We start from the raw sequence: 15,425 nt of genomic DNA, 5'->3' as shown, positions 1-15,425 counted from the left end.
CAGTGCCAAGGTCACACCTAATTCTCAGTACATACCAAGGGAAGTGAACCATGTCACAAACAGAATCACAAATATGGAGATACAGCCAAGATTTAAAAAAAAAAAAAAAAGGAAAGGCAAACCGTAATAAACATTCTGTCCAAGTAAATGAACTCTACCATAAGTTTCAGACTGATTTACAGGGCAGTAAAAGATCATTTAGAATTTCAGGGGAAATGAGCATAATAGTTGGACCATTTAAAAACCAATTTAGACAAATGCAAAGTCAATGCAGCAAGCAAGAGTGCATACTGAAGAGTACTAACAATACAACATCCACCTGGTTCAAACACACACGGTCTTGGAAAAGCGGACTTGAAGACGCTGTACAGAACCCTATCAACTAGCAGCTGAAGGGGCATCTCTGGCATCAGTGGGCCAGTTCCCTACTACAAATGAGCTCACAAAAGTTAGTGAGGCCATACAGTCTTAGCTCCCCACGCTATTTGCAACCACATTTATTTAAAATACAAGGAGATAAATAACAAGTATATTTTAAATCCACTGATTTAAACATCTCAAGACTAATCCACTGGGCAGTAGTGAGGTTAGCACAACATGGCAGCACAGCTCACATTTCTATGTTTAAGAGATTCAATGAGAAAAGGACTCGATTTTAATGTCCACTTTTAATAAAAAGTTATGCTTTCCTCCAAATTTCTGATGCATAATAAATGTCTTAGTTTTCAAAATACGTATTCTTCAACATCTACTTTCCCCCATCTTTCAAAACTGATCAGTAGGTATTACTAACATAGCTAGCTAGTGTCATATGTACATTTTGTTTAGAAACAAACAAAATCCATTTTGGTTACTCAGAGTGTATTTATAAAATGAAAAGCTATCAAAATACACGTTTTACTGGGAAAAATAAATAAAACAGATGCATCTACACAACGTAAAAATGGACTTTGGCAGATTGCCAGGCACTGTCAACACGCACGGCTGGCCTTGTTCTCCCAGAGTTGCCTGCTCATCTTCCAACCTTCAAATTTAAAAAATATTTTAGATGGTTGATTCTATTGACCTTTTTTCATTCCACATCATCTTCAGCCAAGCTCTGAGCACTTACAATTCTCTAAAAGAAAAAAAAAGGCAGAGATGGACATCATGTCACTAAATAACAGAAATGTTTAAAAATCTAGATTTTTTTAAAAGTACAACATAAAATGCTCTTTGTAGTCAAAGAATCAAATTTGATTCATATTCACCCTGGGTGTTGACAATACAGTCATTTAAAACATTAAGGGAAGAACATGGTTCTAACATGGTTGGGGGGATCTTAAAAATTTGGGTGAAAATATGTTACCTATCCTGACATTTAATTCAACATTTAGCACTTACCGTTATCACATTAACACATTTTTAAATCACTGTTTCAAAACTGGAGTTATTACAGGAAGTGTATAATTTTATTATGCTACATGGCCTTCAGGGAGCTCTGGTGGCTTAGTGGTCCTGAGCTGCTGTCAACCCAAAAGCAGGGGGAAGTCAGACTCCACCAGCTGCACCTTGGGAGAATGATGGGGCAATTTCCTTCCGTGCAATTAGCTGCCTCTGAAAACCTGCTGGAGAGTCAGCAATGGGACAGCTCCCAATTGACAGTACTCAGCAACGTGTCATCCAATCATATGTAAGGGAAACAAAGCCCAACTCTTCACTCCCGGGGAAACTAAGAATCCTACCTGTGCGTATATCCCAAAGGGACAGATCTTTCTCCTCCTTGAAAGGAAATAGTGAAAAGAGGCAGTGTGCTAATGAGGTGAGGGTTTATTTATGGCCTCCTCTGGGTGGGCCTCTGGGCTAGAGTCTGGATCAATGAGAAAATGCCATGGGGAGGTCAAAGTTTAGTAGGTGGATCTCATTCTGGTCCTTGTTCTCTGTAGTCATTCATGTGCCCAAAGCACTAATTCTATGCATGTCAATGTGACTGTGCTTTAATACTTTTCAAGTATTTTCCTTTTGGGCCTGGAAATTCTCAATCATTGCACATAAAAGAATGCAGCACTATAAAATTACCATTTGTAAAACATTTCCAGAAAATGTGAGACAAGTTAATTGACCAGGAAGTCATTTTTAGTGGCATGGAATTGAGGCAGCTCAGATTGAGATTTAAGCTGAAGGACCAAGACCTTCGTTTTTCCCCAGCAAAACCACTAGGCCAGGCCCTCGGCCCAGTCCTTTGCAGATTTTGCACTCCTCAGATTCTGAAGAGCTCACCGTTGCACTCCATCTCTTACCTGACTAATTGTGGGGAGCTTGGTCAGAAGCATCTGAAACACCGGCGGGGGAAGGGTCTGCTGTAACACCTGCAGCAGCTGCTGGGGCTGCCCGCACACAGCAATAGCGTTTGTCAAATGGTCCACACCCTTCTCATATTCACCTGGGAAGGGTCACAAAAAGGATAAAATCTTAAAATTACAAAAACTTAAAAATCCTTTCTCTGTGTCAGATACTTCTCTCCAAATGACATATAAACAAACATTCCAGTCAAATCTAAAAGCATCCACAGTACATAACTAAATACTACACAGCCACTAGCAAGAATGAATCAACTCAGACGAACAGAGACAGATGCAATTATGTTTAAAGTGTCCAAGCAAATCACCACTCGTAGACCCTTACAGACTTACAGCAGTAGTTTCTCAAAACTACCTTAGAAACTGTTAACAGTGGAATATACTTCTCTCTTAAGAAAGCAGCAAGATTGGGAACAGAAATATGAAATAAAGTCAATTTCACTTAAAACAAACTTCTTTTTCTGTGTCCCTAAAAATTCTCTTTTCAAGAAACCAACTGGTAAGTAATATTCCCTGGTCCCTCAGACTTCTATACTTCTCCCAAGCAAAGATATCCACTGTCTTTGCTCCAGATAAAATACAGCATTCCCCTATGGTAAGGTTCATATGAGATAACACCTTTCTAGAACAAACAGTGGGTATTCTTATTCTCCACTAGGAAAGATTTAGGTTCTTTCAATTCAAACTGGCCACCTTCACACCCCAATAATGAATGCAACCTACTTACTGCATGTAAAGGACATACACATGGGAACTGGGGCTGCAGAAACCAGTGCAAATGCTGGTTCCCCAATTTCTGAGTTCTAGGACCTAAGTAAAGAGTGCCACAAAAATGGTGCAAACCTGCTCCGGCGCACCACTAGCAAGTGTCCTTCGTGTTTGATTCTGAAGTGTTGCGCCTTATACTAGCATTCACGAATACTGGGAAAAGAGGACTTGTTAGCATAGATTTCAGACCATTCACAGTCTTGATACTAATGTTTTAGTAAGATATTTATGAAAAGTTTTTCATTATGAGAAACGTATGTAGTTGCGCTTTCAAAGTATTAGTGGAATAGGAGTTCTGGTGGCCTAATGGCAAGAAGCTGCTACCAAAATAATGTAGTTCAAGGCCACCAGCCACTGCATGGGAGAAGGACATGCAATCTTCTCCAGTCCAATCAACTGTCTCTGAAAACCTGCCAGAGGGTCAGCTATGGCTCAGTTCCAACGCTACAGTACACAATAATAGTAATCATTAACCACTTAACAAATAGTTACCTGGTGCTCAGGCACTGACCTTCCTCTAGTATGGCTCGTAGAAACAGGTTCACATGATTTTAACAACACTCTTGTTAAGGACGAATATGATCATTTTACATGGGAAGAAACTGAGGCACAGGACAATTGATTACTTTCAAATTAATCAACTTTTTCTTCATATAGAGCACAGGTATTAAAACAATTCAGATTTACCCTAAACTACAGCCAGGAAATTAAGAGAATGGGAAAGTCGGCTGTTAGGGATCTCTCCAAAGTACTGAAGAGCAGTGGTGTCTCTCTGGAGACTAAGGTGCATCTGATACAGGCCATGGTCTTTGTAATCACTTGTTATGCATCAGAGAGTTGGACAATGACTAGAGAGGACAGAAGAATTGATGCCTTTGAGCTGTGGTGCTGGAGAAGAGTATTGAGGGGACCATGGGCTGCTAAGAAAACAGATTCATCCTGGAGAGGTTAAATCGGGCTGCTCCTTGGAGGCAAGGATTCTGGGGCTTCATCTGACATACTTTGGACATGTTGTAAGAAGGGACCGGTCCTTGGAGAAGGACATCATGCTTGGGAGGGTGGACAGGAGAGGAAGGCCCTCTATGAGGTGGACTGATTCAGTGACTGGGGTAATCGGGATGGGTGTGTTGGAGACGCTATGACTGACACAGGACAAAGCAGAGTTTGTACACAGGGTAGCTATGAGTCCCAAGCAATTTGACAGCACATCACAACAACAGCAACAGAAGGATCCACCCTGAAAACAAATCCTAACTATTAAAAAACCTGTTACATTCTGAGCCTTACACAAGCATGGTTCATGTTACTTTTATGATACCTACAGACCAGACCTACTATCACACCAGTTCCTCCTCTTAGTGACTATTACCTTGGGCTAGCAACTCCTCACCAAGCTGTATTTCTTCAAGGAAGAACTTCTGAACAGCTTCAGCATCTTTTAGGTCTGGTAACTGTTCAGAAACAATAGAGCATTAAGGAATTGGAAATACAATGTTTAGTAACCAATACCAAAATGTCAACAGAAAGTGCCCATAATCCTAAAATAGTGACCCCAACCAGTCTCACCTATAACCACATTTGCAAGGATGGAATTGTATTACCTAAATCTAAATGAAAGAAAAGTAAAGACTTACTTATCAAACTGCCTTTAAATAAAAGTTCTCAATGGGGGGAAGTAGGGAGGAAAATGTGCAATGATGAATGAACAGAAATCCAAGTTCTTTATAAACTTAAGCTCAATTTAAAAAAAGTTCTTAATTATAAAGGATACAAATATGTCTACTATAAAACCCATTTTACAAAACTTTTCACTTCAATAATTATAAACTTTACACAACTGTCATCAGTTTGTTCTTCTGATTATTATCTTGCATAAATTTCACACACATCTAAAAGATGAAATATTTTCAAATGGCAATAAATGGTAAACCTGAAGTAAATGATTTCATCATCATGACTGACTTAATGAGCATGTGAAGCACTTCTCATTTTTTTTGCTATTATAAACACCTCTAAGAAGTTTTATTTAAACATCTGTATCTCTCTTAGAAATTGCAAATTACCTAGCTGAATGACTATGATAATAATATCCAATATTACCATCTATACTTCTTGGTTTTCCAAAACCATTAAAAAGTTCACTTTTCTTTAACGACTTTGGCTTCTATCAGTTAAGTTTTGGGTTCCTGAATAAGTGTGCACGTATATGCTCTTATTATCCTAGCACAGCAAAAGAATGTTGTTTTCTTTTAGTCCCCCTTAAACCTAAATATGCACAAGTAAGTATTCCAACTTTTCTGTATCTTTACAAAAGGGCTACTGGAGCCTGGTGAGTCAGCTCTGAAAGGTGTACTTACATATCCTCCCAGTTCCCACCATCATTGCCACTGTCTATTTAATTACCTGATTACTCAACTGCTTCAGAATAACTAGTAATAATAGTAACATTAATTTATTTTCTTGTTCAAATTCCTAATTTAAAAAAAACCCCAACTGCTTACACAGATGTGTGCCATATTTGTATAAAAATTGAACAAAAATCACTGGTACATAAGTATTTTTATGTATATATGTAGCTTATCTCTGAAGCAATATAGTCACTCAAAGAACAAAATGAAAAGAAACTGCCACATACAACCACAATAGATTAAATATTGGAGAAAAACCAACTAACTATACCCTGTGTTTCAGAGTAACTTATGGACTCTAACGTAACTTTTAGAGCCACACAAGCATTATATATTCAAAATATCAATAAAAATATAAATTAAAAACAAATTGGAAAAAATCCTCCATACTGATCTAGTGGTCCCAATTTCTGGAAATCCAGACAACACAAACTGATTTATGTTGAAAAGGGGGGGACTTATACATATAGTGATAAATACTTACTCACTTAATTTATTTACATAGGTCAGAGAACACATTTTATGAAGTGAATAAACCTATGCAGTCGTTAAAAATAATCATGAACACAGGATCTATTAAAAAAATGAATAAAAATTTTATATCTATGTTTGATACAAGGTAAAAATCTGTCAGGACAGAGGGTCTCTGGGTCACAGGATATGAAAGCCATGAGATGCTTTGAAAGGAAGCTGAAACAAGGAACAACTAAACCAATGTCACGTTTTATTTGAAGCAGCTGAGTAAGAAAATTTGGACCTTTTGATGCCAATGTCTTAATCCTATTGTCTCCTAAATACTGCTTGTACAGTAAGTTTCTATCGTGGTCAATAAGGGGGAAACAAAAAACCCCAAAAATTAGTACTTAAATTCAGTTAATGATTCCCAAATACATTATACTTTAAACTAGAAAACTAGGTTTGCTATCAATTAGCTTTCACACAAAAAATGCATACCTGAAGCAGATTCTAAAATATTTTTTCTCAACAAGAGTAACACAATCTTTAAAAAGGCGAAGTGCATTACCTTGGAAAGGCCCGCTCTCTCCTTGGCAAGCTTCTGCTTCTTTCTTCCTGCAAGACAGTATTTTACTGTTATCAAAACTGGTAAGGAGGATAGTACAGCCCTTTGGATCACTGACTCTGATGTCCCTGGGACCTGGCAGGAGGGTAATCCTGTCTACCAGCTGGGGGTTGCCAATGCCACAGATCGGGGCAGAAGCCTTTTCTCTTTCCCTCTGGGGCATCAGAATCAGTTAATTTTTAAGAGAGGATCTGGGTTTCAGAGTAATTTGTTAAATTGTTCTGCCAGAGATTTTTTTTGTGGGTTTTTTTTTTTTTCCAAGTCTCAGGATAAAAAATAGTTTTAAACCATAATCATCAATTCACATATTAAACACCCCACAGCAGTGTGAACTGCTGATGGCACATGCCCCAGGGAAGGCGGCTGAGAACCTGGTTGACCACAGCCTGCCCAGCCGCCAGCACCACCCTAAGGCAGTTCCCAGCGTCCCACATGTTGGTCTCCACAATGGCACTTGGATTATGTTTGAGGTTATAGAAAGCTTTGGAAACAAATTGGTGGTGTTTGCATAACACTGTGAATGTACTGAGATTAAAGTCATGTCTTTTAAACAAATAGTAAGTGGACTTCAGGCTATGTGTACTTAAGCCTCCCATACTACTATTTATTTTGCTCAAGCCTCACCTACTGCTACTTATCTACAAGGTAGAGAACAGCTGCAAAAACACCCTAATTAAAAGAAACAGCCCATCAGAAAGAAAGGCGACTCACAGATTCCATTTCCTAAACAACAATTTAAGGGATATGGTAAAAATGACACTTAATAGGGTGAAACTCTGTTTTTTTACTGTTTTAAATGAGAGGATGATTGCTGTTGAATACGTTTTTTTGGCTGACAGAGTTTTGAAATTTCAAGATCACTTAGCTGTTTTACATTCCCCCCCAAAAAATTAAAATTCTGTTTTCATTTCTTAAGATAGTTTGTTAGAGTAAGTTCTATTCAGATCTAGTATCACATCACATCTCTGTGAAAGGAACTGATGATGCAGTGTGAGAACTCAAGAAAAAGAATTACAAACTCAATCTATAAAACCAGGCATCTACGGATGTTGTTGTTGTTATGTGCTGTCGAGTCGTTTGCGACTCATAGCGACCCTATGTACAACAGCCCTAAACCCTGCTCTATCCTGTGCCAATCACATTGCCCGACACCCATCCCAATTACCCCAGTCACTGAATCAATCCACCTCATAGAGGGTCTTCCCCTCCTGTGCTGTCCCTCTCCAAAGACCTGTCTCTCCTTACAATATATCCAAAGTATGTCAGACGAAGCCCCAGAATCCTTGTCTCCAAGGGGTAGCCTGGTTTAACCCTCTCTAGGATGGATCTGTTTTCTTGGCAGTCCATGGTACATTCAATACTCTTCTCCAGCACCACAGCTCAAAGGCGTCAATTCTCCTTCTATCCTCCCTAGTCATTGTCTAACTCTCTGATGCATAACAAGTGAATGCAAAGACCATGGCCTGTATCAGGCCCACCTTAGTCTCCAGAGAGACACCGTTGTTCTTGAGTACTTTAGAAAGGTCCCTAACAGCAGACTTTCCCATCACATTTTTTTTATTTCCTGGCTGCTGGTGACAAGAGTGTTGACCGTGGAGCCGAGCAAACTGAAGCTGTGAACAATCTCAATCTCTTCGCCATCCATCCTGATGCTACCAGTTGGTCCAGTGGTGAGAATCTTTGTCTTCTTGACATTGAGCCTCAGTCCATACTGAAGGCTGCAGTCCTTGACCCTCTTTTTTTTTTTTTTGCCAGCACCAGTTGTTAAAAAGGCTGCCCTTTCCCCACTTAACTGATTTCATCTTCTTGTCAAAAATCAGTTGACCATACGTAGATAGGCTGAATTCCAGGTTCTCAATTCTATTCCATTGATCTATGTGTCTGTCATTGTACCAGTACCACACTGTCTTGACCATCATGGCAGTGTAGTTGGATTTGAAATCAGAGAGTGAGATGTCTCCTACCTTCTTTCTCTTTTTAAGGAGTGCTTTGTTTATTCGGGGCTTCTTTCCATTCCAAATGAAATCGGAGATTGCCTTTTCCATTTTGCTGAAGAATGGAATTGGTATTTGTATTGGGATTGCACTGAACATGTAAGCTGCCTTTGGTAGTACTGTCATTTTCACAATATTGAGTTTTCCTATCCATGAGCAAGGGATATTCTTCCACTTCTCCAGGTCTCTTTTTGTTTCTTGTAGTAATATTTTGTAATTTTCTTTGAACAGATCCCTTGTGCTTCTGGTTAGATTTACTCCCAAGTATTTATAATCTTGTGATTAGCTATTTTGAAGGGTATTGTTTTTCTTAGCTCTGGCTCTGTATTCTCTTTTTCACTGTAGAAAAATCTAATTGATTTTTGTATGTTGATCTTGTATCTTGCCACTTTGCTGAATTGGTCAACTACGTCCAATAGTTTTCTTGCTGAGTCTTTAGGGTTTTCTAAGTATACAATCATATCAACTGTATAGAGAGATAATTTTACCTCCTCTTTGCCAATTTAGATACCTCTTATTTCCTTCGCTTGTCTTATTGCTATTGCTAAGACTTCCAATATTGAATAGGAGAGGTAATAAATAGTGGGCATCCTTGCCTAGTTCCTGTTCTCAAAGGGAATGTCTTTAATCCTCTCCATTGAGAACAATGTTGGCTCTTAGGTTTGCATATATATCTTTTACTACAATGAAGAAATTCCCCTCTAATCCTATTTTGTTGAGTGTTTTAATCAGGAAAGGGTGTTGGATTTTGTCAGAGGCCTTTTCTGCATCAACTGATAGGATCATGTTGTTCTTATTCTTTGCTTTATTTATGTGATGAATTAAACTGATTGTTTTCCTTATGTTGAATCATCCTTGCATACCTGTTATGAATCCAACTTGGTCATGGTGAATTATTTTTTTGATGTATCATTGTATTCTATTGGATAGGATGAATAATAACTAATCAAGCACTGGATCATGCAACTCATAACAATTAAGTGAGAACTACATCATTCTTATGTCTAGTAGGTCAATGTTAAATTAGATTTAGGGACTTACAAGGTACCAACAGTATGATAGGCAGAAAGTTAGGGTATCTCTGTTTGTAGTAGATTATACTATATTATCCTTTTAAAAAAAGTCCAAGTTCATAAAGCAATTGAATTCTATCTCTTGCTAAGGGCTTTAGTCTAGTAAATCTGCTGTTTTTAAGTTTTAGGGGTACTTAACTCGACTCCTTGGCATCAAGTTGAAAGGAACTCATAGCCTATTCTCCAATGAGTTTCTGAGGCTATAAATCACATGCACTGAGATGGCGCTGTGGGATGGTCTTTGGGTTAAAAGAGTGTAACTCCCCTCTAGACTAAGGAACTAGAGCTCCCTTTTGGGGGTACAGAGAAATGTCATTTGGCCTTCAAACATTTATGCAAAAGAGATGGATCTCACTCCCGAGGAATGCTGTGTAGTAAACAGAGAAGCCTACTTTAAACGGTGTTGCTGCTGTCAGGTGCCACCACATCAACTATGACTCACAGCAACCTGAACAGAAGATCAAAACCTTGCTCACAAGCCTTCTTCACTGTGTCAGTCTTCTCCTTGAGGGTCATCCTCTCCTCTGCCCCACCCTTGCCCACATGCTATCTTTTTCCAAGGACAGACTGGCTCCTGATAAATTCAAACTATGTGAGATGAACTTTCACCATCCTTGCCTACAAGAAGCAGTAGTCTGCCTTCCAGGTCAGGCTTGTTAATTCTTTTAGCAGTCCACGGGATGGTCGGTACTCTTCTCTAGCACCACGGTTCAAGGGCATCATTTCTTCTGTGGTCTTTCTTATTTGTTGTCCAACATTCAGACAAACAGAGAGAAAAAAAAAACCTAAGCCCTGGATCAGACACACTTCAGCCTTTAACTGACATCATTGTTCTTTAGCATTTTGGCAAAGCTCTTGACAGCTGATTTTCCCAATGCAACAAGCCTTCTGAATTTTTAACTGCCACTACCATGAGTGTTTACTGTGGATCCAAGTAAAATGAAACTGCTGACATCAACTGCATCTATCATGATGATGCCTTCTTGGTAAAATGCTGTTGAAGTCATAGCTTCCACTCAAAGACTGTAAACTGCACAGGAGGAAACAGACCATCTTTCTTCTGAAAAGCAGTTGGGGGACTGTCCATCTTTCTGTTATCAGTGCAAATCCATACCCACTAGGCCATCAAACTCGAAGTTCCAATGGGTTTTCAGAGAGTAATTCACACTGGAGGAGATGCACCTTTGGCCTGGCAGCACAACTCCTTACCACCTGACCATCAGAGTTCCCTTATGATCATTTAAATTGATAAAAACATGCTTTACGGTAACTACACATGGCTGATACAAACATCTAGGAAGCATGGTAGTATAGTGTGTTCTACAAGGGGTTGCTAACTAAAAGGTCTGCAGCCAGAACCAACCAGCTGCTGGGCACGCAGGGAGTGTCTGTAGTAAATACCGTGTGTCTTGGAAATACCATAGAGCAGTTCTACTCTGTCCTACAGGTTACAGGTTCGCTGGGAATCAGAAATGACTCAACCACAATGGGTCTGTTCTTCTATTTTGAATGTGATCATATGCTCTTACTAATAAATGACAAAATGTTTAAGTTAAAAATGCCAGGTCTAATTCTAAGCTTTATTTCAGATTTTTAAAACACATACACAATAAAAATCAGGAATGCTAACAAGCCAAAATGACTTATTTGAAAAATTCTGCACTTGCTGTACATACCCTATTTATAATTCAACTAGAAAAAACTCAACCAAATAGATAGTTGTTGTGTACCACTGAGTCAGAACTGACCCACAGCTGACCCTCCAGCGGGTTTTCAGAGGTGGTTAACTGCATGAAAGGAGATTTCCCATCCTTCTGCATGCATTCAAACTGTAAGCTCTGGAATTGCAGTGCAGGTTCTTACCACTAGGCCACCAGAGCTACATTTTATAAATGTAATGAAACACAAGTTCTTAAAATAGGCAAATTATGCAATGAGGTTGAAACAGTAAAACTATTTCTAGCTAATATTAAAAACTGTACTCATAAACAATGTCTACCTTTATGCGTTAGTATGTGCCAGAGACTAGCTTCACCATCCCACTGTATAACAGAGAAGGTAAAGTTTTGTGTATTCATCTGTCCACTCAGCTAGCAAACCAGCCCTCAGCACTTAAAAAGGAATATCTCTCATCCGTTTTAAATGCAACTAAAAATAATCAACTCTTCTCAAGACTGCCTATTGCAATATTTCCAGAGTTTTCAATCCAGTCTTTTAGAACGAAGCATACTCCTCACTCCAAATCCTGAAGTTTAGAGGAGAAAGGGGACGCATCCCCACTTCACAATTGACACGTATGGAGCTGCCTTTGCTGTATCAGAAAACACTGGTGTGCACTTTAATCCTTTTTGTTAATATTCACAAAACCCACAAGAGGCAAGTAGTACTTCTTAGTTTTACAACTAAGAAAACAGAGAGCATGGAGAACTGGTCTAACACTCGCAATGCCCTAAGATCGTAGACGTCCAAAAAAAGCTTTACTAATCACAATGCAACGATTTTAATTAAAATACTTAATGCTTTTCAAGACAGGATGACTAATCAGATCTTCGTACTTCTCAAATTTTATCAACGAGCAACTATTTCAATGAAAGCAGATCCAAAAAAGAGTAATTCATAGCAACAAAGTTGCCAGTGAGTCAGCTTTCAGAGAGCTCCAGCGACCCCAGCCCACAGGCACGTGCGACCTCCCTGCACCGAAGCCTGTCGCAGGTATGAAGTGGGGATGCGCCACGGGCGAGCGCGGCCCCTTGGACTACCCTGCTGTGGCTGTCGCATCCACTCGTTATCTTGGGAGCACGGAGACAAGCCACCAAGGGGGTTTAAGGATGCCACCGCTGCACCTCACTGCGCCTGCGAGCTGACACCCCAGACGGGAAGTCCTCAAAGCCAGCTTCCGAGACGGAAAAGATCGGTGGGTGAGGATAGCAGGAAACAACCTGAAATTACGATGCTAAAACAGGCATGTGGACTACATACGTTTCGATTACATACTAGTTAAAACAAGCATGGAGACCCCATGCAGATTACGATGCTAATTATGACACGCATAAGATTACAATCTACAAGCCTAGACTGCGATGCCCAACGCGCCCGGGGAAAGCAAAACGGGAGAAATCCGTACAGAACCGAGACACCCGCGACCAGCCAGGGAGGCTGGCGGCAGCAGAGCCTCGCCCCGCCCTCCCCACCCCCGTGCACGGACGGCGGCCATGTCCGGCCCGAGCACGCGGGCGGCCAGTTTGCGCCTCGACGCTGCGGCCGGTTTGCGCCTCGACGCTGCGGCCGCGAGGGGGAGGCAGTGGGGCCCACCACGCGGGGACAGACTCACGCTCTCGAAGCCTGTTCTTGAAGTTGGGGTCACTCCGCCTCTTGCGGTCAAAGTAAATGCAGTAGCCAATGAAGAGTGCCCCGCACACCCCGGCGGCGATGGCGCTGTTCCGGCCCACCATCTTCTCTCAACCGCAATGGGGGGAAGAGTCGACCTCGAGCGAGTCGTTGACCCGCCAACCTTCTCCTAAATAGGAGGCCCAGCTAAAGAGGGAGACTAGGGAGGCCAGGGACCTGCGCAAGGTCCCGAGTGTCACTTCCGGCCTTGTCACCACCCAGGGTCGAGCCGAGGGCGTCCAGCGCACTGCCTGAGCAAAAATCGCCGGTTCCTGTAAGGTTCCGGCGCCCAAAGCGGTCTCGCGCGGAGACTGAAGGCGGAGACTCGCTCGGAAGGGATTCTGGGATTTATCGTCGCTCACTTCCGTCGGGCGGAACACTGCTGTCATGCGCAGTGAAAAGTCGGTCACTTACGTCAAACATGGCCGCCTACAATCTAGAAGATCATTGTTTTGCTTTTGTAAAATAGGGCGGCCTGTAGCTTCAGAATTTCCCAAGTACAATGAATATAATCTACTGATTGAACTTAAGTTTCAGAAGAATATTAAATATATTGTGAACATCAGAGAGCTGGACAATGACTAGGGATGATAGAGTTGATGCCTGAGATTGGGTGCTGGAAAGGAGTATTGAATACACCACATACTCCTAGGAAAACAAACAAATTAGTCGTGGGACGGGTGAAGCTCCGTTTTTTATACTTTGGACATGTTGCAAGGCGGGATCAGTCCTTAGAGAGGGACGTCATGCTTGGGAGGGTGGAGGGTCAGAGCAGGAGAGGAAGACCTTCGATGTGATGGATTGACTCAATGACTGGGGCAATTGGGATAGGCATGTCGGAAACAGTAAGATTGGCAAGGCATAGAGCAGGGTTTAGGGCTGTTTACATAGGGTCGCTATGAGTCACAGGAGATGCGATGGCACCTAACAACAACTTGAATATATAATAGCTGAAAGCAGGGAGTACCAGAGGATTGTCTATGTTTCATTGGCTATGCAAAGCCATTTGACTGTGTAGATCATAACACACTGTGGCTAACTCTAAGAATGGGAATCACAGAACATTTGATTGTGCTTATGCTAAACCTATACTTGGGCCAGGAGGCCGTCGTCAGAAGAGAGAAATTAAACACTGCATGGTTCAAAATAGGGAAAGGTATACACCAAGGATGAGTTCTAACTCCATACATTTTTAATCTATATGCAGAACAGATTAGCCAGCAGGCTTGGCTCTATGAGAAGAAATGTGGCATCAGTATTGAAGGAAGATTTATCAACAATCTACATTATGCAGATGACACAATTCTGCTTTCTGAAACTGAGGAGGTCCTGAAGCACTTTCTGCAGGTCAAGTACTGCCTTCAATATGGATTGAAGATCAACATTAAGAAAACAAAGATCCTCCCCACTGGGCCAATTGGTAGCAAAATGATAGATGGTGAAGAGGTTGAGATTTTTAACAGCTTTAGTTTGCTTATCTCCACAATGAACACTGGGTACCAGCAGCCAGAAAATTTAAAAAGACAAATTGCTTTGGGAAAGTTTGCTGACAGAGACCTCTCCAAAGTACTGAAGAGCAACTATGTCAGTCTGGAGACTAAAGTGCACCTGATACAGTCCATAGTCTTTGCAATTACTTGCTATGCATCAGAAAGCTGGGCAATGACTAGGGATGATAGGAGACTTGATCCCTTTGAGCTGTGGTGCTGGAGAAGTGTACTGAATATAGTATGGACTGCAAGAACAAACGGATTCATCCGGGAGAAGATGAGCCCAGGCTGCTCCTTGGAGGCAAGGATTCTGAGGCTTTGTCAGACATACTTTAGACATGTTGCAAGAAGGGACCAGTCCTTGGAGAAGGACATCATGTGTGGGAGAGTGGAGAGACAGCACGAGAGAGGAAGACCATTGATGAGATGAATACAGTGACTGCGGTAGTGTGGGTAGGTGTTGCAGATGACTCAACAACATATAACATGAAAGGAAATTAAATGTAAAATATAAGCTATAAAACGTTGAAGGGGTAAATCATAAATAACCAATAAAGACATCATTATTTAGAATAATGTATTTCCATAAAGAAAATGTTTCTCTGCTCCAACAGTCACTGCCCTTGAATGGCCTGGCCTGTGGGCTAGTTAGTACAACTTCTTATGGACCAGACCACCAGAGCTGCTCTCCATGCATTCACCCCCTCACTCATTGCTGTGGACTGGAAATCAAGACCTCTGATGGGTTTTCAGAGATCTTACATCTCACAGGAGTGTTCAGTGCTCTTTTCCAGCACTGCAGCAAAAGAAAAGTAAGTATCACAGGAGATTGCCCATCTTTCTCCTAAACAGTAGCTAGAGGATTCGAACCTCCCACCTTTGTGT

General features: G+C 41.0%; 1 protein-coding gene across 1 annotated transcript; it reads right to left on the bottom strand.

Annotated features, from left to right (window-relative positions):
• Window positions 1-1,072: 1,072 nt before the first annotated feature.
• On the bottom strand, window positions 1,073-13,116 carry TOMM20 (translocase of outer mitochondrial membrane 20 homolog (yeast)). Its single transcript, XM_006895382.1, has 5 exons — window positions 12,995-13,116; window positions 6,540-6,586; window positions 4,477-4,558; window positions 2,280-2,422; window positions 1,073-1,117 (listed from the first exon to the last, which is right to left on the bottom strand). Exons 1-5 carry the CDS (start codon window positions 13,113-13,115, stop codon window positions 1,073-1,075), a joined length of 438 nt encoding a protein of 145 aa, XP_006895444.1. The 5' UTR covers window position 13,116.
• Window positions 13,117-15,425: the final 2,309 nt, after the last annotated feature.

This window comes from Elephantulus edwardii, unplaced genomic scaffold (assembly GCF_000299155.1).
Source record: "Elephantulus edwardii isolate Elephantulus edwardi_28Jun2011 unplaced genomic scaffold, EleEdw1.0 scaffold00166, whole genome shotgun sequence".
NCBI classification, from domain to species: Eukaryota; Metazoa; Chordata; class Mammalia; order Macroscelidea; family Macroscelididae; genus Elephantulus; species Elephantulus edwardii.
The sequence above is the reverse complement of the archived record's forward strand: the minus strand, read 5'-3'. Positions and strand labels throughout refer to the sequence as shown.